The sequence below is a fragment of the Poromitra crassiceps genome, assembly GCF_964638095.1.
Source record: "Poromitra crassiceps genome assembly, chromosome: 10".
NCBI classification, from domain to species: Eukaryota; Metazoa; Chordata; class Actinopteri; order Beryciformes; family Melamphaidae; genus Poromitra; species Poromitra crassiceps.
This window is the reverse complement of record NC_139631.1, coordinates 42,002,308-42,021,239: the sequence shown is the minus strand read 5'-3', so window position 1 is coordinate 42,021,239 and position 18,932 is coordinate 42,002,308. Positions and strand designations below refer to the sequence as shown.

The following is an 18,932-nucleotide window of genomic DNA, read 5'->3' as shown; positions in this document are numbered from 1 at the left end:
TCCGAACTAGAGTGGAAAAGTTGACCTTGTCGTATTTGGTTTGCTTGGTAATTACCGTAAATTCCGGACTATAAGGCGCACCGGTCTATAAGCCGCACCTTCAAAGTTGACTATTTTTTTCTTCTATAAGCCGCACCGGTCTATAAGCCGCGGGTGTTTTAATGGTATTTTTTGTTTTTTTTACAGTGCACACAGTGTCCGCGGTGTGGTGAAAAGAGGGCAAGAGAGGAAATTAAAACAGAAGTGGATTTATAGTTAGAAAGAGTGCTAAAGAAGAGAGAATTCCGTTTTTTATTTTTTTATTTTAGTTACTCACAGTACTATTGACCAGTCCAACTCAAAAGATATTCGGCAGTTTCACTTTGAGCTCTTGTTCCGCCGCTGGGCACACAGTGTCCGCGGTGTGGTGAAAAGAGGGCAAGAGAGGAAATTAAAACAGAAGTGGATTTATAGTTAGAAAGAGTGCTAAAGATAGTCCGGTCTGGTTATGACGAGTCTCGCTGGGTACAGTACGCCAAAGCGATATCCATTGACTCGATGATGCTGTTGTATGTTGCGCGTTTCTGTTGCACCAACGCGGAGAGGTCCTGCCGGACGAAAAAGCGCGTACCCTCCCAGGTGAGGGGCTTCTTCCCCGCAGCCTGGAGGATGAGTTGACGGTCGGGCCAGCGGAGTAGGCAGATGAAGATGGCCCTCGGTGGCAGGCCGGGGTCTGGACGTGGCCGAGGCGCCCGGTGTGCCCTGTCCACCTCTGGTGGTTTCTCGCCTTCCTTCAGGTCCAGGATGTAACACAGGATTTTGCCACGAAAGCGTCCATGTCACCAATCTCAGCTCCCTCTTTTACATTGATCAGGCGAATGTTATTTCTTTTACTCCTGCTGATTAAGTCATCAACCTGCGTGTGCAGCGTTTCGATGTTTTTGCATTTTATCCACTTTCGGACTCACTGTGTTGTTTTTGTCCTCCAGTGCGCTGATGCGCTTTTCCGCATTATAAACTCTGTTCACGGTTGCCTTAGTTTCTTTAGTGAGTGGATGGACTTCTGCACGTTTTCAAACTTGTTTTCAAGCTGCTCAAAACCTCTGAGCGATGTCGGACTTAATCGATAGTGTTTCACGGAGTAAAAGTTTAGCCCAAGCCGTGTATCTCCAGCCTCCAGCAGGTGAGTCATTTCCTCATTCATGGCGTGATTGCTTCGTCTTTTTCTTTCTGCTTACCTGTGTTGTGTTATGTTATGTTATGTTATGTTGTTAAAAGAGGGCAAGAGAGGAAATTAAAACAAGTGGATTTATAGTTAGAAAGAGTGCTAAAAAAGAGAGATTTTTTTTTTTTTTTTTGAAAAAATTCATAGATAAGCCGCACCGTTATATAAGCCGCAGGGGCCAAAAAAGGCCAAAAAACGGGAAAAAAGCCGCGGCTTATAGTCCGGAATTTACGGTACAAGCGAACCAGGACTTGAAAACAGAAGAACACATGACTCACAAGTAGCTTGTTCATTGGACGGTGTGTTTGAACCTGTCATCCTGCAGTTAGAGAGTGAAAACAAATCACATTCCAGTTCCTGTAACTTGATGGACTTGTCTGTCTTCTTCTGTGGTGTTCCTACCAGTTCAATCAGAACACACGAAGAAGACGTGTCTGTCTCTTCTGTGGTGTTCCTACCAGTTCAATCAGAACACACAAAGAAGTAGCTGAATATCAGCATCAGTCCACATTAAAGTGGAACTGAACCTGTTCGTCACGTGCATAATGAGTCCGTTTCGGACTGAAAACATAGTTTGTCTAAGATGACAGGTTGAGAGGCGGGTCATAGTATCATGTCGATGATTTTATTTGACAATTCTGGGGACTGGATTGGGCTTTGGCCAATCCTGGCGTGTTCCACCTCCAAATCGAGTGGGATTCAGTGTGTTGTGGCGCTCCCCTCGGTAAGAGCCTTTTGACGGGAGGAGTGGAGCTCAGCGACCCGCAGGCAGCCAGCTGGCTTCGTGTTGCCGAGCGGAGAGTGCAGCACGTCGGCCTGGAATCTCCGAAGTGCGACCACTGACAACTAGGCATGGGTCGATTTCCGGTTTTACCGGTTCAGTTCGGTGTACGAGCCCAAACCGGTTTGATCACGTGCGAACCGAAAAAACCTAATTTTTTTTTTTTTGCCAGTCCATTCTGATTGCACTATTGTTCGTATTAGCCTCTTCTCAAGTTGCACTAGTAGGCAAAAGTCTTATTTTGTTTATTATGTTGATGTTTGAAGAAAAGTTAAGCTGAATAGTTATGAGAAATAAAAACAGTGTGTTGTTACAGTTAAAAGGTTCTGCTTATTTGTATTCAGTGTTCGTGCTGGTTGGCAGCATACCAGCTTAGAGGTGCATTATCGCCACCAACTGCAGCCGCTTTGATATGGTTTTTTGGGGAATATCGAACCGGTTTCAAAATGTTCAAACCGACCCATGCCTAGTGACAATACCAGCTTAGAGGTGTATTATCGCTATCAGGTGGACTGAAGTTGCACTACAGACAGTTATGGGCCACACTCGGGAGCCCTGCTTAAAAAAAAAAAATTAATTAATTACAAAAAAAATCGGTATACCGGTTCGATCCGGTTTAGACGGCAATATCGAACCGGTTTCTAAATTTTCAAACCGACCCAGCCCTACTGACAACCAAGCTCTCGGATGCGCGCGCCATTATCGCTGCTGTAACGATACGATATCCCTGGAATGCGCATTTTAATGAGCCAGTTACATTTCTTTGCATTCTTAGAGATTATAGTTTTTGTTTTTTGTTCATGTTTCTAACAATTGGCCAAGTTAGTAGTTAGTTTATGGGATAGGAATTCTGCCAGATGACGGGCACTAGGCGCCATTTTCTACTTCATTTGGAAGAGAAAATTATCCAGAAATGAAGATTTGATTGACAGCTGCATGTCGTGATATGATTGGTTGAAATGGGGTAGAAATTTGATAGTAGGGGAGAGTGGGGTGAGTTGTGCCACTTTTTACTTGCGGTGTCTTTAAAGTGAGGGCATGACAGTAATGCCTCCAACTACAATATGTAAATATATTTCAGGATGTTGTGCACCACTGGGAACACTCCCTTTGGATCTTAAATAAACTGTTAAAAAAATATGGCTATTCTTAAAAAAGTGGTCTCTTGGCACAACTTGCCCCCGGTGCGGGGTAAGTTGTGCCTTTGGAGAGAATACGTTGGGGTAAATTGTGCCATTGATTACTGAAGTAAAACAGAACATTTTCATCTCATATACTGTAATGCTATATCAAAGCAAGACAAAATAAAGATAACACTAAAGTCCAGTGTACTATAACAGGGTTAAACAAGGCTAAACGGTAGCAGCAGTTGACCTACATATTTAACATTTTCAGAAATAAAAATTATGTTCAAAATGAACAAAATCAACTATCACAGAGCCAGGCTACACTTGCCAATACTGCAATATTCTTCAACAAGGTCTATTTAAACATTTAAGAACAAAATGAAATAAAATTTCACTAAATCAACTGCAACTGCACTGGCACAACTTAACCCAGGCCTTTTGGCACAAATCACCCCATCCCCACCATTTTAACAAACTTGTATCATATAGCTGGTTTGGAGCTAACATCATGCTAACAGTATAGCCTCATATTGTAGCTTACTAAAACACTAACACATGTGTGAAATGTTTTCAAGCTTGTCTATAATTGTTCAGACACAACAATCAATAAACCTTGATCATAAAAAATTTACTTTGAGAGGCAAAAAACTGTTTTTTTAACTTAAATGTGCTTAGCTCTTGTGCCATCTGCCTCCCTTCTTTGCAGAGTGAGTAAAATGGATGCCTCTTCAAAAATGTGTGGTCACATGACCAATTTCTTCTATGGTTTTCTAGATACAAGGGGTGGCACAACTTCCCCACTGGCACAACTCACCCCACTCTCCCCTACTAGGTGACGTCAGCAAACTGTACATTACTGTTATCAATGAAATCTTGAAAAATGAACTTTTGATGTGAAAAAGTGTGAAAAGCTAAAGAAATTAGATTGTTGTGATTTTGTTTGCATACATTATTAAATAGGTGCACTGCATACCCAGGTATTTGAACTAAAAGAAAAGAAAAGTCATTTTTGGGTTCAGCTCGACTTTAATGTTTTCCTCATGGATGAGGAACAGCATCCACCCCCCTTCTACCCATAATCCCTTGCCTTTTGGGATGGTTTCCTGTAATTTGCTGGATTATGAACCGCACGCTTCACCAGTTCAGATAAACCGCTCAAATACGATTAGCCTTTGTTCACACCTGGCACTTAACATAAGATAAGATAAGATAAGATCAACTTTATTGTCCCCAGGGGAAATGTGTCGTAGGCCAAAAGTGCCGCACACAGCCACAATCACAATACAGTTCCAGTACGAAACAGGGAAGGAAACACAAATGACAACAAAAACAGTGACAATAGAAAATAATATGGGTCCCCTACATGATTACCCAGGAGAAAGGGTTTGGCCATCACTCTACAGAGCAAGTAAAGACAAGATGAGAGATGGCTTATCGCCGTCCTCAACATAAAGTGCACCTAGTGTTGATCGGGCTGCTCTAGATATTGCACAGTAGGCTACAGTACATTTACAGGAAAAATGCACAACAAGTGATCGGTAATAAAAATAAGATAAGTAAAAAATAAGTAAAATAAGTCAAATAGTAAAACTCAATAAGAACAAGGCAAAGTGTGACTACTCATTTCGTAACGTCACAAGAGATGACGGAAGTGGGACCTCACCCCACTTCAGTGTGGATTCCCTCAACTCTCTGGTGCAGTGCTGCCACCTACTGGACGGTGCAAGATTTGTAGTTTGTTCAGCAATGCCACTGAAGTTGGGAGAAAGGAGAGCTTAAAGCGGTTGCTGAAGCAGAACTGAAGTTGAGCTCACGCTTAACCGGTCACACCAGAAGCCTCTCTCTTTTCCTCAGCGCCTCACTCGGTGCGCCTTGAACACGCCCACAACTTCCATTGAATTCATGCCTGGCAGCTTCACGCGTCACGCTTGGAAAATAGGACTGAATCCTGAACGATGGTTTGGGCGTGCCTTGAGCGTGCCTTGAGCAAGGCACACGTGCGGCTGGTGTGAACGGCTTCGCCTCTTTAACAAGGACGCCGAAATGAAACTTGTGGGTTCAGCGTAGGTTGAGTGTAGGTTAAGCTTAGTCGGAGCGGCGTATGGTGTGAACGTGTGTTACTATAGGCTCGTTGAAAATACAGTTGTCAAGATGTTGATGTAAGATACAAAACTTACATCACGTCTTACATCAACATCGTGACTATTTTCAACTACAACTCTAAATGAAATCCAATGTTTATATGTTGCCAATATACCAATATCCTATCATTATAAGTTGTGGCGTCCCTGACTTTCACGAGTTTATCTTGTTCCGTTTTGTTTTCTGCATCACTGCTGCAGGTATATTGATTCCGTCTTGAATGTTGCACAGTAGAACCAAATCAATATATTTGAACACAAAACTGACCAAACCTGGACTTTTCCAAACACTTCCTCTTGGGGACTGACTGAGTCCAAGTTCAGCAGCAGTTAAAACGTTTGGTAACACAGCACTGTGCAGTCGAACCTTGTATGAATCAAATAGCATTTGTTTGCATATTGACTGTTGTTTTCACCTTTATTGATCCAGGGAGGGAAGGTGAGTGGAGCTACTGTTGCACTGCAGCGTCCTGCTTCACACTCACAGTCACACACGTTCACACCGGGAGCTTTGCAGCTCAACACACTCTACTGTTGTGAGTTGGAGCAGTTGGGGGTTTAGTGCCTTGCTCGTGGGCACCACAGTGCTAAATGCTGAGAGAGGAGATAGTTGCATCTTCACTTTCCCCTCCTCCCAGGCTGCTGCCTCCACGTTCACTTGGACTGGATTCAGAATTTGAGCTTTGAGCCTGTGCCCGTGATTAAAAAAAGCTCACTTTTGAGCAGTGTTGGGAGTAACTAGTTACTAAGTGACAAGTTACTGTAACTTAAAGGAACACTCCGCCCATTTTCAACCAGCTTTGTATCATTAGAACATCAGTAGTATATCAGAAAACTGTAAACTGTTTTCAAGTCTGTCATTTAATTTGACAGTTATTGAGTGTTAAAGTGTGGACCAGTGACATCACTGGTCCACACTAACTCAAATTAATAACTCATTAACTCAAATCAACTCTCAATAACTGTCAAACTAGATGAATGATCAATAGTTTGACAGTTATTGAGAGTTGATTTGAGTTAATGAGTTATTCATTTGAGTTAGTGTGGACCAGTGATGTCACTGGTCCACACTTTAACACTCAATAACTGTCAAATTAAATGACAGACTTCAAAACCGTTTACAGTTTTCTGATATACTACTGATGTTCTAATGATACAAAGCTGGTTGAAAATGGGCGGAGTGTTCCTTTAACTACTTTTTGCAGTAACTATTAATCTAACTAATTACTTGTGGTAGTGAGTCTCCCCTCAGAGAACATATAGACATGCCAACCAACTTCTCTCCACCACTGTATAGTACTGTAGCATTAGTTCCTGCTACATTTTACTGTATATTTACACCCAAACATCAGACGGTAACTTGAGCCATAAATAATCATTATTGTGATTTTATGGTAGCAGGCCCTCGAGGAAAAGGGGTGGCCAGGTATAGTAGCTCCTGCTGTGAGGCCCACAGAGCAAGCCCCTGTGAGGTGGAGCAGTGACATCAGATCTCAATGACAGAGGCTGGCGGTCAGGCATAAATCAAAGCTACTAGCCAAGTTTTTTATTTTTATTTTATTTTATTTATCCTTTATTTAACCAGGAAGGTCCCATTGAGATACAATATCTCTTCTGCCAGTAGTCCTGGTCAAGATGGACAGCAAAATAAAAGGTTTCATGTAAAAAAACAAAAAAAAACAAGAATACAAACAGGGACAGATAACATCACAGAATACAGACAGAAATACAATAAGCAAACACAGACTACAAGGATTAAAGGCTAAAAAGAAGGGCTAAAAAGAAACTTGACACTCGCACATTTCACATGCAATGACATTGTTTCTATAAGAACAGATTTTAGAGTGTTTTTAAACATGTCCAGAGGGGGTAAAGATTTCATGTTTAAAACATCTTGTAACTCATTCCAGGCATGTGGTGCATGAAAGGAGAAGGAAGATTTACCTAGCTCTGTTCGGGTTTTGGGGGCCAAGAGAATAATCTTCTCTGATGACCGAGTGTTAAATCGGCTGTGGCGATATGTCAATAAACTAGAAATATATAGAGGGAAGTACATTATTGTGTTGTTTCCCCCCCCCCCTCATATGGTGTAATCAAATCTTCATGATGCTCTTTCATACATGTATATGAGATAGAATCCAAGTTAAGTGAACAAAAAAGTTATATCGTCTAATAGTGGAAATCATAAAGCTGGATTGCCACCAGAATCTTACCAATTGTGCCTTCGTCCAAGGCCTTGCTCTACACCAAATTTAACATAAATCTGTTCATACATTTTCCTTAAACTATATTTTCCTCAGTGTATGTTTATTTTTTATGTAAGACTGCACATATACTGTAGTACATGTATATCAGGCATTGTTTTGAATTTAATTATTGGCCTTTTACTCCCCAGATTAATCTTGAAATCCACTTATCCCATTCATTAATTCATTAAGTGTAATTTCAAATGGGATTGGAAAAGATATTACAAGCAACAACAAAAAAGAAAAGAAAAAAGTGATTATGCGATAATCAGCTTGACCCTGTGGTGGGCGTGACTTTTTGAATAAGCCCTAATTGTAACTAATTACCAATTTTCAGTAACTTGCCCAACACTGCTCTTGTTTGACTCTGAGGAAGACACTTTTCTGTCAAAACGTCAGTCTGTTTGCTAGTGTAGCGGTAGATTCCCTGCCTACCAACACGAGCGTCGCAGGTTCGCGCCCCCGTGTTACCTCCGGCTTGGTCGAGCGTCCATACAGGCACGATTGGCTGTGTCTGTGGGTGGGAGGCCGGATTGAGGGTATGTGTCCTGGCCGCTGCACTAGCGCCTCCTCTGGTAAAGGAGGAAAGACCTCCACGGCCGATTTGACGCTGAGGTTCACCGTGTTTACGAACATTTAGCTTTGCGCTTCTGTCTTTTCTTCCTGCTTTCCTCCATTGTTTTTGTTGCTGTGACCCCTCTGCGGCCGCTAGCCTCGTTGTGGTAGCCGCAACCGGTCCACTGCTGGTGACGCCCAGAAGAAAAGCCCACAGAAAATGATTAACGCCCCAAAATGTCCCAACATCATTGAAAAAACAAAGTCAGGCTCAGGCAAACAGATTTACAGTAGGCCTGAACACCAAGGCCAGATTAGCACCCCCAGTAAAGGGGAAATGTTATATGATCTCTTCTGATTCTGAATATAACTGAATCACTTAGTTTGACCAAGTAAAACTATTTTTTATAAGCATTTTACAAAATGCAAAATTAGTGGCTCACCAGTCAACACTTGCCTGCAGCCATCCAATGACAATCAATCATGAGACTTAATCTTCTTGCAAACTATTTTCATCTCATTCTGATTGCTCTTAGATTTGTGTCATAGTTCTGCCCGACATGAGCGCAACCATTTCTTTGAGGGCCCCTTCATGCTGAGGGGCCCTGGGCACCTGCCCAGGTTGCCCATATGATAGATCCGGCCCTGCTGAACACAGTAACACACATACACAGACTGGTTATTTATGTGTGAGAAGCTACAGTTTTATTTCACTGTACTAATTTGCTTCCACTGTGTAACATTTGAGAATGGACAGTCGGCAATAATAATGCTTGGAGGGATTTCTGCCTGTCTTGGTGACTGTGTTGTGTTCATCCTCAGGTGGAGCAGCAAGGCAGTCGTCTGGAGACGTCTCAGCAGAACAATGTGCTGCTACAGGAAGAGAACAACAAACTGAAAGAGAACATGGAGAGTTTGGAGCGGTAAATCTGATCATTCCTCCTTCATCAATGAGTTGCTTTCTTGGTCTATAAAATGTCAGAAAATGATGACAAATGTGGATCAGTGTGTCTCAAAGCCCAAGATGACATCCTCAAATGTCTTGTTTTGTCAACAACCCAAATAGATTCTAAATATATTCTACTGTCATAGAGGACAGAGGACTAAAGAAACAGAATCAGCATCATATTTATTGTCATTATACTTGGGTACAGGAGTAAATTACTTCTTCTCCATGTAGTCAAACGTCTAAATAAAGCACGCCACTAATGAAAGTAAAGTAAAGTAAAGCACATGAATAGAGTCGTAAAAAATAAAAGTCACAGAAACAGTAGTAGCAGCATTCTGTGTGCAAGACATTTTTGCAAATGTATCATCTAATGTAACTTATAATACGTAATAATAGTTTACAAATTTCCCATGGTTTATGATTCATCCTTATTATTATAAAAGGGAGCATGTGGGCAATGTTTCTCTGTTTTGTCCCACTGATGTCATCAGTGATGTCAGATAAATCACTGATGATGTCATAAGTGATGCATCAGTGATGTCACTTGAGCAATTCTGCATTGTGACACCACTCATCAGTGATGTCATAGGTCACTGATGATGTCATCAGTGATGTCATAGGTCACTGATGATGTCATCAGTGATGTCATAAGACACTGAAGATGTCATCAGTGATGTGGTAAGACTGGTGGATGTAAACTTAAAGGGGGACTAACCCCCTAGATATGTATTAGAACAGTGATTTGAAAATACCTATGGAAAAAACCAAGAAATGACATATGCTCTTGTCTATACTGGACTCTTTGGCTGTGTTGAAGTCCAGATTTTTTTTCGGAAATCGACGCCATTACAGTTTGCCTATTGCCTCAAAAATAATTTATTTGAGAGGGCCCATATCTGTATAAATATCAACAACTAGCCAACGCTGGTGGCCTGTTTGGAAAGAGCTTTGCTCAAAATGGTTGAAAGTTATATCAATTTGGTAATTCAGTGGCGAACTAGAAATTTAATTATTTTTCTGCATGTAACTCTATGGCAGTGTTAAACTACGTTACGAGAGCAAAGTGGCATGGGCTCGTTACAGCAGCACACTGCACAATACGACAAACCCCCCGTTCTGGGGTAACACAATGCGAGATTTCTCTACGTCATTCCCTCGTCCAAGTTGCCATATAGTCCCTTTTTCATTTTAGTTTGGGGGCTTTTCGTGATTCTTGTTAAAAGTTGTGCAAAAGTTTTTTCCTCTCAGCGCAGTGCAGGCTGCCTGCGCCTCCTCCCTCCTGCCAGACCCCGGCTTGCGAAACAGCCTGCTGCATGCATGGGGCGCTTGTAACCTCACGGAGCAACAAACAAACAGACAGAAATAGCTGGTGTGCGATTTAGAGAATACAGTCTGAGATTGGGTACAGGATTGAGGGAATCCCGCATCTGTTTGCGAAGGTGCGACTGGACAGGACGCTTTTCACAGACAGGCACAGTAGTCGGAGCGAGGCGAGTGTCTCTACTCAGGGCACAGCTGCAGATCTTTCCTCGTCCTCCTCCGCGCATTCAGTCTGTCCAAAATCATTACCGATATAATCTCAGTAGGAGGGATGCAGGGAAATGATAGTAGCCGATGTGTTTAGAGAAGCTTTGTCACGTTGTCACGTCGTAGTATAGCGTTATATTTTACATGTGCGCTAAACTGCGACCATATTTGTTTGCGGAAATATCAGACTGCTCTCTCTACTCTCAGAGCACAGAGAGCTCTGCTCTGCTGCGCGCGCCCGCGGAGCTTGGAGCTAGTGCATGAGGTTTACAGTACGACTCTCTCCCGCATGCCTGGGCTGGAGACAGCTGCTTGCAACTCGGACTGATAATATATACATCATCATTCGAGCTTATTCAGGTAAGATATTAATAAAGTAGTGACACATTCAGCGGGAAACTAACTATAATTAAGACATGTGCCAACTTTGACAACGTTTGGTTCAGTATTTTAAGAGCAAACTTCAATAAGAATAGGCTTGGAGTTCTGAGGAGCTGAAAGGGTACAGGGGGGGTAGGGGAGTAATTATCTTGAAATCCCATAGTCTTTGGGTCACCGTGACGTCACGACGTGTCAAATATCCCATTCATTTGAGAAAAAAAAAAAAGCAGCGTTGGACCCTTAGAGGGCGCTTATGCCAGATATGCTGCTGAAAAATGATACAAATGGTAAAATGGCAACAGTTTGGTGTCAAATGTGGAAATTCTGACCAGAATTCTTCACACATCACCCCCAAAGTCATATATATTGGTTAAAAGCTGAAAAAAAGTGTTTTGGAGGTTAGTTCTCCTTTAAGGGGTACCGGCACACACACACACACACACACCCGTGCATGTAAACTTAAGGGCAATAACATTTTGTGAGCAACACACACACGCGCGCGCCAATAGAGCAGGCGAGGCCATGCAGCAGCTGAGCTGTGGGCGAGCTGCGTATGCGAGCTGCAGTACCAGCTCGGCGAGCTGCAGGGCGGGCGAGGCCGCGCAGCAGCCGAGCTAGCGAGCGCTAGCTCGCTAGGAATGGGCCGCTGCCTAGTATATTAATAAATAGATGTTACATTCCTGTGCTGTCTCTGAGGATGGAGGTGTGTATGTTACAATCTTGATGTGTGTTTGTTGTTGTTTTTGTTGTCAATAAAGAGGAGCAAAGAAACAAGAAAATATTCACATTTAAGAAGCTGGAATCAGAGAATTTCGAATTTTTTTAATGGACTCAGACCAATTGATCGATTGTCAAAATAGTTGCCAATTAATGTACTGTATTAGTTGTCAACTAATCGATTAATCGTTGCAGCTCTACAGACACATAAAGGGTTTCTTTCTGAAATTAGATATCGTCGCTGTCGGGCCAAAAACGCAGATCTCCAAAACCGCAACTCTTCAGGAAGTAAAAAAAAACCTGTGTGCTCTTAAAATACTGAACACCACGTCGTCAAAGTTGACACGTCTTCATTATAGTCAGTTTCTCGCTGGAATGTGTCATTACATTGTTAATATCTTACCTGAATAAACTCAAATGATGTTACAGGATTATCAGTCCGACTTTGAGGCACTTCCTGCCGGCCGAGCAGCCGCGCGTGGCCGCAACCCTTCTGGAGCGCACGGGCACGCGGAGCAGCAGCAGCAGAGCTCCCAGGCCGAGAGAGGGGCTCTGTCATGAGGATGAGAAGCATCTCACTAACGTAAACATTATTCTCGTCAGAAACCACTTCGATTTGCATAGTTTAAATGAGTTTGCAGCTTAGGGATAACTCGAAAACATTTTATTGATCTATTTACGTCAGAGGAAGCCAGGATTAAACAAAACGATATCAGAAATACACAGCCCGTCTGCCCGTGTGTCTTTTCCGGGTATAGAGTCCTGCCTGGGGGGGGTGTAAGATGGAGGTAGGGGAGGAGCTTTGAGGTTTGAGTGACAGATTGAGGGCGAATGGTGTTATGAGAATGACTCACAAGATCATTTCAATGCGTTTCCATTGGTTACATTTTGTAAAACCCACACAGATGTGAAGGGTGACCAGTGGCATTGATTTATGACAAAAAATAAAAAATGTGAAAAAATGGACATTCGAGGTCCCGCCCCGACAGCGACGATATGTACTACTTCTGGCATGACAGTAAAGTGTGTTGAACATTATAGAATCTATCTATCTATCTATAGATCATCTCACTACTAAAAATAAGGCGAGGGGTTCAGCACGTCTCACAATTGCTCAACTGCAGTTGAGCAGGCGAGTGAGCGAAGCTCGCGAGCTACATGCGAGCATGTGCTGCAGACTAGAAATGAGTGCACATAGCATGCTAAATCACTAGCACTTTTGCTAACGTCTGCATTTTTTTTTAACGCTGAGAGAAACTTGTTGCAGAAATGTTCCAAAATGCAAACCGTCATTTGTCATTTCCTTGTGTTTTTTGGCTCTCTCCTCTGTGCAGGAAGCTGGAGGAGACGAGCGTGCAGAACAGAGAGCTGTGTCAGGTGGTGGCGCTGAAGGAAGCCTCGGTCCGCAGCCTGCAGCAGCAGCTGGACGAGCGAGGCGGCGAGTGCAGCTTCCTGTCCAGACAGCTGGAACAAACCCTGACCCACACCAAGAGACAGGTGAGACAAACCCTGACCCACACCAAGAGACAGGTGAGACAAACCCTGACCCACACCAAGAGACAGGTGAGACAAACCCTGACCCACACCAAGAGACAGGTGAGACAAAGACTATGTTTATGTGGGACAATGTGGGACACGTTACCAATGCTGAGTAGGGCTGCAAGTGCAACAAAGGATTATTTTCATTATCGATTGAACTGTCGATTATTTTTAGACTACCGGTAATTGATTAATTATAAAATGTGAGAAATGGACGATAGTTTTTCACCCAAAGCCCAAGATGACATCCTCAAATGTCTTCTTTTGTCCTGGTCAACAGTTCACAACCCAAAGATAGTCTGTCGTAGAAGACGAAAGGCAACAGAAAGCTAGAACAAGAAAAAACTATTATTATTATTGTTATTATTATTATTATTAGTCTCTGTGGTTTGGCTTGTGAAAACTAGAGCGAATCAAAATGTGGACCTTCGCTTTTATGCCATTCCCCTTTTTGGTTACATGCTGCCACTCCGACGTTCTGCCACTCCGAAATATCGGCACTCAGAAAGGGGGTCTATATTCCCCGTTTTTCACTAACCTCTCCCAGCCCCCACGCCAAACCTAACCTCCCCCCATGCCTAAACCTAACCTCCCCCAGACCCTAACCCAAAACCTAACCTCTCCCACCCCCACGCCTAAACCTAAGGTCGGCATTGCGGCTTCTAAGGTGAACGACCGCCAGTCCGAATAATGGAAGTTAACGTTCGGAGTGGCAGGGCTTCGGAAAGGCAGAGGAACCCCCCCCCTTTTTATTGCTGTGACGGCCGTAACGTCAGATCTATTATAATATTCCTATATGGAGTTATGGATTTGTTGGGATACAGGCTAATTAGTCGTTAAGCTTATTATGTCCGAGGAGTCTATTTAACGTACAACTTTCAATATTCGTCTGATCGACTTTATGGATCACAGAGGCATCATCATGGAGGTAACACAAGGCTAATTCTTACCTTTGGTTCCAGGTTTTTGTAAAGCATATTCCCATGTTGTGAAGTATAATTAATAGGGATGGGGCGGGGCCGATCCAATATCGGTATCGGGTGCCGATATTGGCACTAATTCACGGATCGGATCGGATTGAGATTTTTTTTTCTTTTTGCAATTCCAGCGCGGGCGCTGGCCGTAATTTGCCCATGTGTAATAGTATCCTTCTTTGCCTTGTATATTTTCTTAATTTTGTCTGCTTTTTGCAAGGTATATAAAAAATTAATTAATTGGCCAAATCTTTGCCTATACTGTATATTCAAGAAAAATATTGGTATCGACATAATATCGGTATCGGCAGATATCCAAATTCAGGTATCGGAATCGGATCGGAAGTGAAAAAAGTAGATCGGTGCATCTCTAATAATTAAGTCTGTTCTGAAAGCGTGTTGACTGGATGCCTGCGTGGCAAACAGCTGCAGTGCAGACTACTTGCCACAGAGTTGCGATATAGGCTATACACCAGATCGACAATACGTCTATTTGTAGGCGGCTGCTGGCAGCACATGTTCCCGCCCCCTTTTAGGGGGGAAACACAAGCCTCTCCCCGTTGACCTCAATGTAAAATAGCACTACCAAAAAAATTATAGAAAAATAACAGAATCAATCTTGTTTATTAATGACCACAAAACACCATGACATGACAATTACAACTCGTCTGGCCACACAATGCGCAAGATAGATCAGAAATATGACTTTGACCCATCTAAAATCATGTAACTCATGACCCGTCTCTGACCTAGTTCCGGTGTCCGCCTGTTGCTAATTTAGTCTTCCTACATGAAATGCTGTTGTAGTGGAGCCCAGCGTCGTTGTAGGCTACTTGGCTCAGGGTTGTGATGTAAATATGTGACACGAGTCACATGATTTTAAACGGTTATGATTTAAACGGCTTGCGGGGCCGCCCACGCCTGACGTAATGCATAATCCAATCAATGATCCTTGCCAAGAAAGTTTGTAATACAAATAAATCCACTTTCTCTGTTATTCTTCTTGCTGATTGAAAAGTCACGGCTAACGTTAAAGGTCTATGCCAACATATTCACTGTGTATGCATTAGAAAGTGTGTTTCACTGCTAGTTTGCACATCAAAAAGAGAGGGCACTCGGTAGAGTGCATTCCTCCGCCAACCTTTCTACAAAGTTTCATTGTGTTAACATGAGTCCGTTTGGAAGTTAGGCGCCTTTGTTATAATGACCAATAAGCAGAGTGAAAAGAAAAGTGTGAAAAGAAACCAAACCGAGTTTACAAACTCATCAACTGATTCAGACCAGAGCAAGCAAATTATAGGTGTGAAAATTACCCCTACACGCTCACAGGACAGGCTCAGCCTTCCATACCTCTTGTACATGGGGACCTGCAGAAAATAACGAGTCAGTCAGCTGTCAGTCCTGTTAGTTAGGCCTCTTGCTGCTAATAGTGTGTCCAAATATAGTAAGATAAAGAGATAGACTGTGACGGTAACCTGTGAACTTCACCCTCTGCCCTGCAGGTGGACGACAGCCTGCAGAGGGCGCTATCTAAAGAGAGAGCTTCCCAATCGAAGTCTGTGGACCTGGAGAGCCAGCTGAACATCGCCAAGACTGAGCTGAGTCTGCTGCTCCGAGGCAAGGAGGAGGTGCGTCCCCCTCTGCCATTCATTCATCTCAGAGAGAGATCTGCTCCTCATGTGTGATATTAGCTCAAGATGATGATTCAAATTCAGTTGAACAGATAATCTACTCTAAGCTATCACTCGTTTTTACTTTGACATACGTTGATAACACCATAGATTTATAAAAAAAAAATGCCGCTACTGTATCATCAAATTGACAATTATAACTGTTAATATTAAATGTTAATATGTAAGCTCTCCCTGCCTTGTGCCCAACACCGGCATAGGCTTCAACACTGAAAAGGGTTAAGCGAGTAAAGACAATTAATGAATAAATGTTTTAATCGATTAATGATTAATCAATGAATGATTTATAAAATGTCAGAAATGACATAATCTTCTATCTAATTTATTATATAAAAATGGGAAAGTGGGAAACCTGTCTGTTCTCTTTTTGTTTCAATTGTTGTCCCACTGATGATGTCATAGGCATTTGTGACATCCTTGATGATGTCATACAAAATTGTGAAATTATCGGTTATCGGTATTGGCTAGGGATCCAACTGCTCCGCAAATTCCTGAATCGATCATCGGGAACGTTAACCAACCGATTAATTGTAATAAAAAAAAAATCCCTAGCAATACCAAATGCATTTTTTCGTCAATAAAACCTTTATTTATACAACAGCAACATATTGCATTATTTCTCACAGCACATAGACCAGGGGTTCCCAAACTTAGGAATACCACGGCCCACTTTGAAATGTGAAAATCTTCCGGGGCCCACCCAACCCTTTAATCACAACTCTGATCAACACACAAGACTAAGATGATGGATTTCCATGTATGTTTTTTATATGATATATTTTTTTATGTTATTAACAGAGCGTGTGAACTGAGCGGAATCACTGCCATAGCCTACGAAACATAAAAACGTCCATCTTATGAAGATGGCGAGGCCACGCAGCAGCCGAGCTGCGGGCCAGGTTGCAGGGTCATGAGTACATTGCTCTCAATGTAAACAGGAGTTGTATTCCTTGTATGTCTACTCGGCCTATATCAGGCCAAGTGTGTCGGGGTGTGTTTAAAGCCAAGATGACGTCCTCAAATGTCTTGTTTTGTCCACATTTAAAAAGATGGAATCAGAGAATTTTTACTTTTCTTCAGAAATGACTCAAACAGATTAATCGGTTATCAAAATCGCTTATTTATTTCATTGAACCGTTATTTAACCAGGCAGCTCAATTCATAGTTGACAGGTACTCGATTAATCGTTGCTACTCTGTTGCTACTCTATTGTCAGTTGATTTTCATTTTGGATGAGTTTGTATGAATTTGTTTTGCTAGCGCCCCCTGCTGGAGGTGCCACATGCTTGAGTTGAATGCATCTGCGTTTGCTCTCCTCCTGCAGATGGAGCGGCGTCTGCAGTGCCAGCTGAAGAACATGAAGGACAGACTGGAGCAGTCGGACTCCACCAACCGCAGCCTGCACAGCTACGTCACGTTCCTCAAAGCCTCCCATGGGAACGTGTTGAGTGACTCTTTAGTTTCAAGCTGACGGCAAAATGCATTCTCCAGTCTGACCATATCCACACATCCAGACACCCTATCCACTTTCTCCTTTGGACTTTAACTCATTCCCCGCCATTGCCGACATAGAACGTCAGTCTGTCTTCTCACCGCCATGCGATAGATGGCGCTCTTGGCCACCTTATGAAGTGGTACCATACTCGAGTTTTTTTGCCCCACAAAACCAGCGAGCGTTTTCAGCATGGATCTCCCTTCATGGAGGTAGCTCATAAAACACGTCCAGTCTGGATCCTCAAAGCAGTGCAAGGACATGTTTACCCCCGGGCACGGCGTGTTGTGACGCGGGCTCGTGACAGACTGACAGTCACTCAGCGCTGGATGATTTCTTTCACTAGAGAAGCATGGTAAATAAACACACAGCAAACATTTCTCCAGTCACTTAGATGAGTGATAATCCACTTTGTGAACCCTCACATAGTGTAAATTTCACCCGTCAAATATGCCCACAGACCTCCACACACAGAGTACCAGGAAGCAGCAGACGCACGGAGAACATGAGAGCGTAAAAGCAAATTTATACTGACTGCGGAGTGTCCGGTGTCCGCGGTGTTCACGGCAAGACCGTTCTCTCTACAGAGGCACATCCTTTTATGGTAAATACGGTATCAGTGGAGTGTCTGCAGAGAGCGGAGAATCCCCCTCCAGGCTCCGGTTGTGTTTTTAGCAGGAATGCAAATGTCACATCAGTTCTTCCGTGTGTGATCCTGATTTATATCGGCGAATAATCAATCCTAGTGCAATTGTAGGCTATTTTCAGTTTGTTTTTAGCAAGTAAGTTTGTTGTCTTCTTGTTTTTGTGCTTTGCATTTAATTTTTTCGATCTCAAATCAAGTTTTTATTGATGTAGTAAATTGTAGGCTATTCAGACTTTCAACTCTACCAATTTCCCTCCACGAATCATTAGTCATCTGTAGGTCTTTGTAGTCTCGGGTGGATGAATCATACACATTTCTGTATTTCTGTACTTCTTCTGCCAGGCGATGCTCAAACCCGTTCATTTTGCACTGATTTCGCCGGTCACTTGGTCAGTTTTGGAGGCTTCTTCCCTATACAAACCATAGCAAACATTAGCCAATCATAGCCTCGGAATTGACTGCACGAGCTCGCGGCGGGCTCCGCGGAGTTACATTTTTTGAGAGGAGCGCGGAGCTCCGTGCAGTAGGGCATTCACAGACTAGTCGACTAGTCGACTAGTCGACTAGTAAAACCACTAGTCGACACTGTGCTTAGTAGTCGACTAGTCGTTTTAGCAAAAAAAAAAAAAAAAAAAAAAAAAAAAATTTTTTTTTTTTTTTTTTATCTTTAAGAAAGAACATACATGGACTATCATATCCCATATCCCCCACAAAGAACATCAAAACACAACAAAACAAAACAAGAAAACTGCATAAGATACACAATAATCCAAGAACAAACAAGACTATTGGACAAACAACCAAACAAAAACAATGCATTCAAAGTAAATACATAGATCTTGCCCTGTTGGCAGCTAGGAAATGCATAGCTTTAAATTGGAAACCATCCAATCCCCCAGCTGTAGTTCACTGGTGGAATGAACTCTCAAGCTACCATACGTTGGATAACATTTACTACAAGA

The 18,932-nt window shown here is 42.7% G+C and overlaps 1 protein-coding gene across 5 annotated transcripts in view; it reads left to right on the top strand.

The window, feature by feature from the left end:
- LOC310783399 (outer dense fiber protein 2-like) overlaps positions 1–18,489 on the top strand; it is a 48,557-nt gene extending 30,068 nt beyond the window's left edge. For 4 of the 5 annotated variants that reach the window (XM_083644257.1, XM_083644256.1, XM_083644255.1 and 1 more), the window contains exons 15-18: positions 8,877–8,977; positions 12,963–13,125; positions 15,644–15,769; positions 17,157–18,489. In XM_083644257.1, the coding sequence (XP_083500383.1) occupies positions 8,877–8,977; positions 12,963–13,125; positions 15,644–15,769; positions 17,157–17,303 (537 nt within the window). In that variant the 3' untranslated portion in view covers positions 17,304–18,489. Of the gene's footprint in view, positions 1–8,876; positions 8,978–12,962; positions 13,126–15,643; positions 15,770–17,156 lie in introns of those variants that run through there. The other variant, XR_014553083.1, reaches the window with a different exon arrangement.
- The last annotated feature ends 443 nt before the right edge of the window (positions 18,490–18,932 follow it).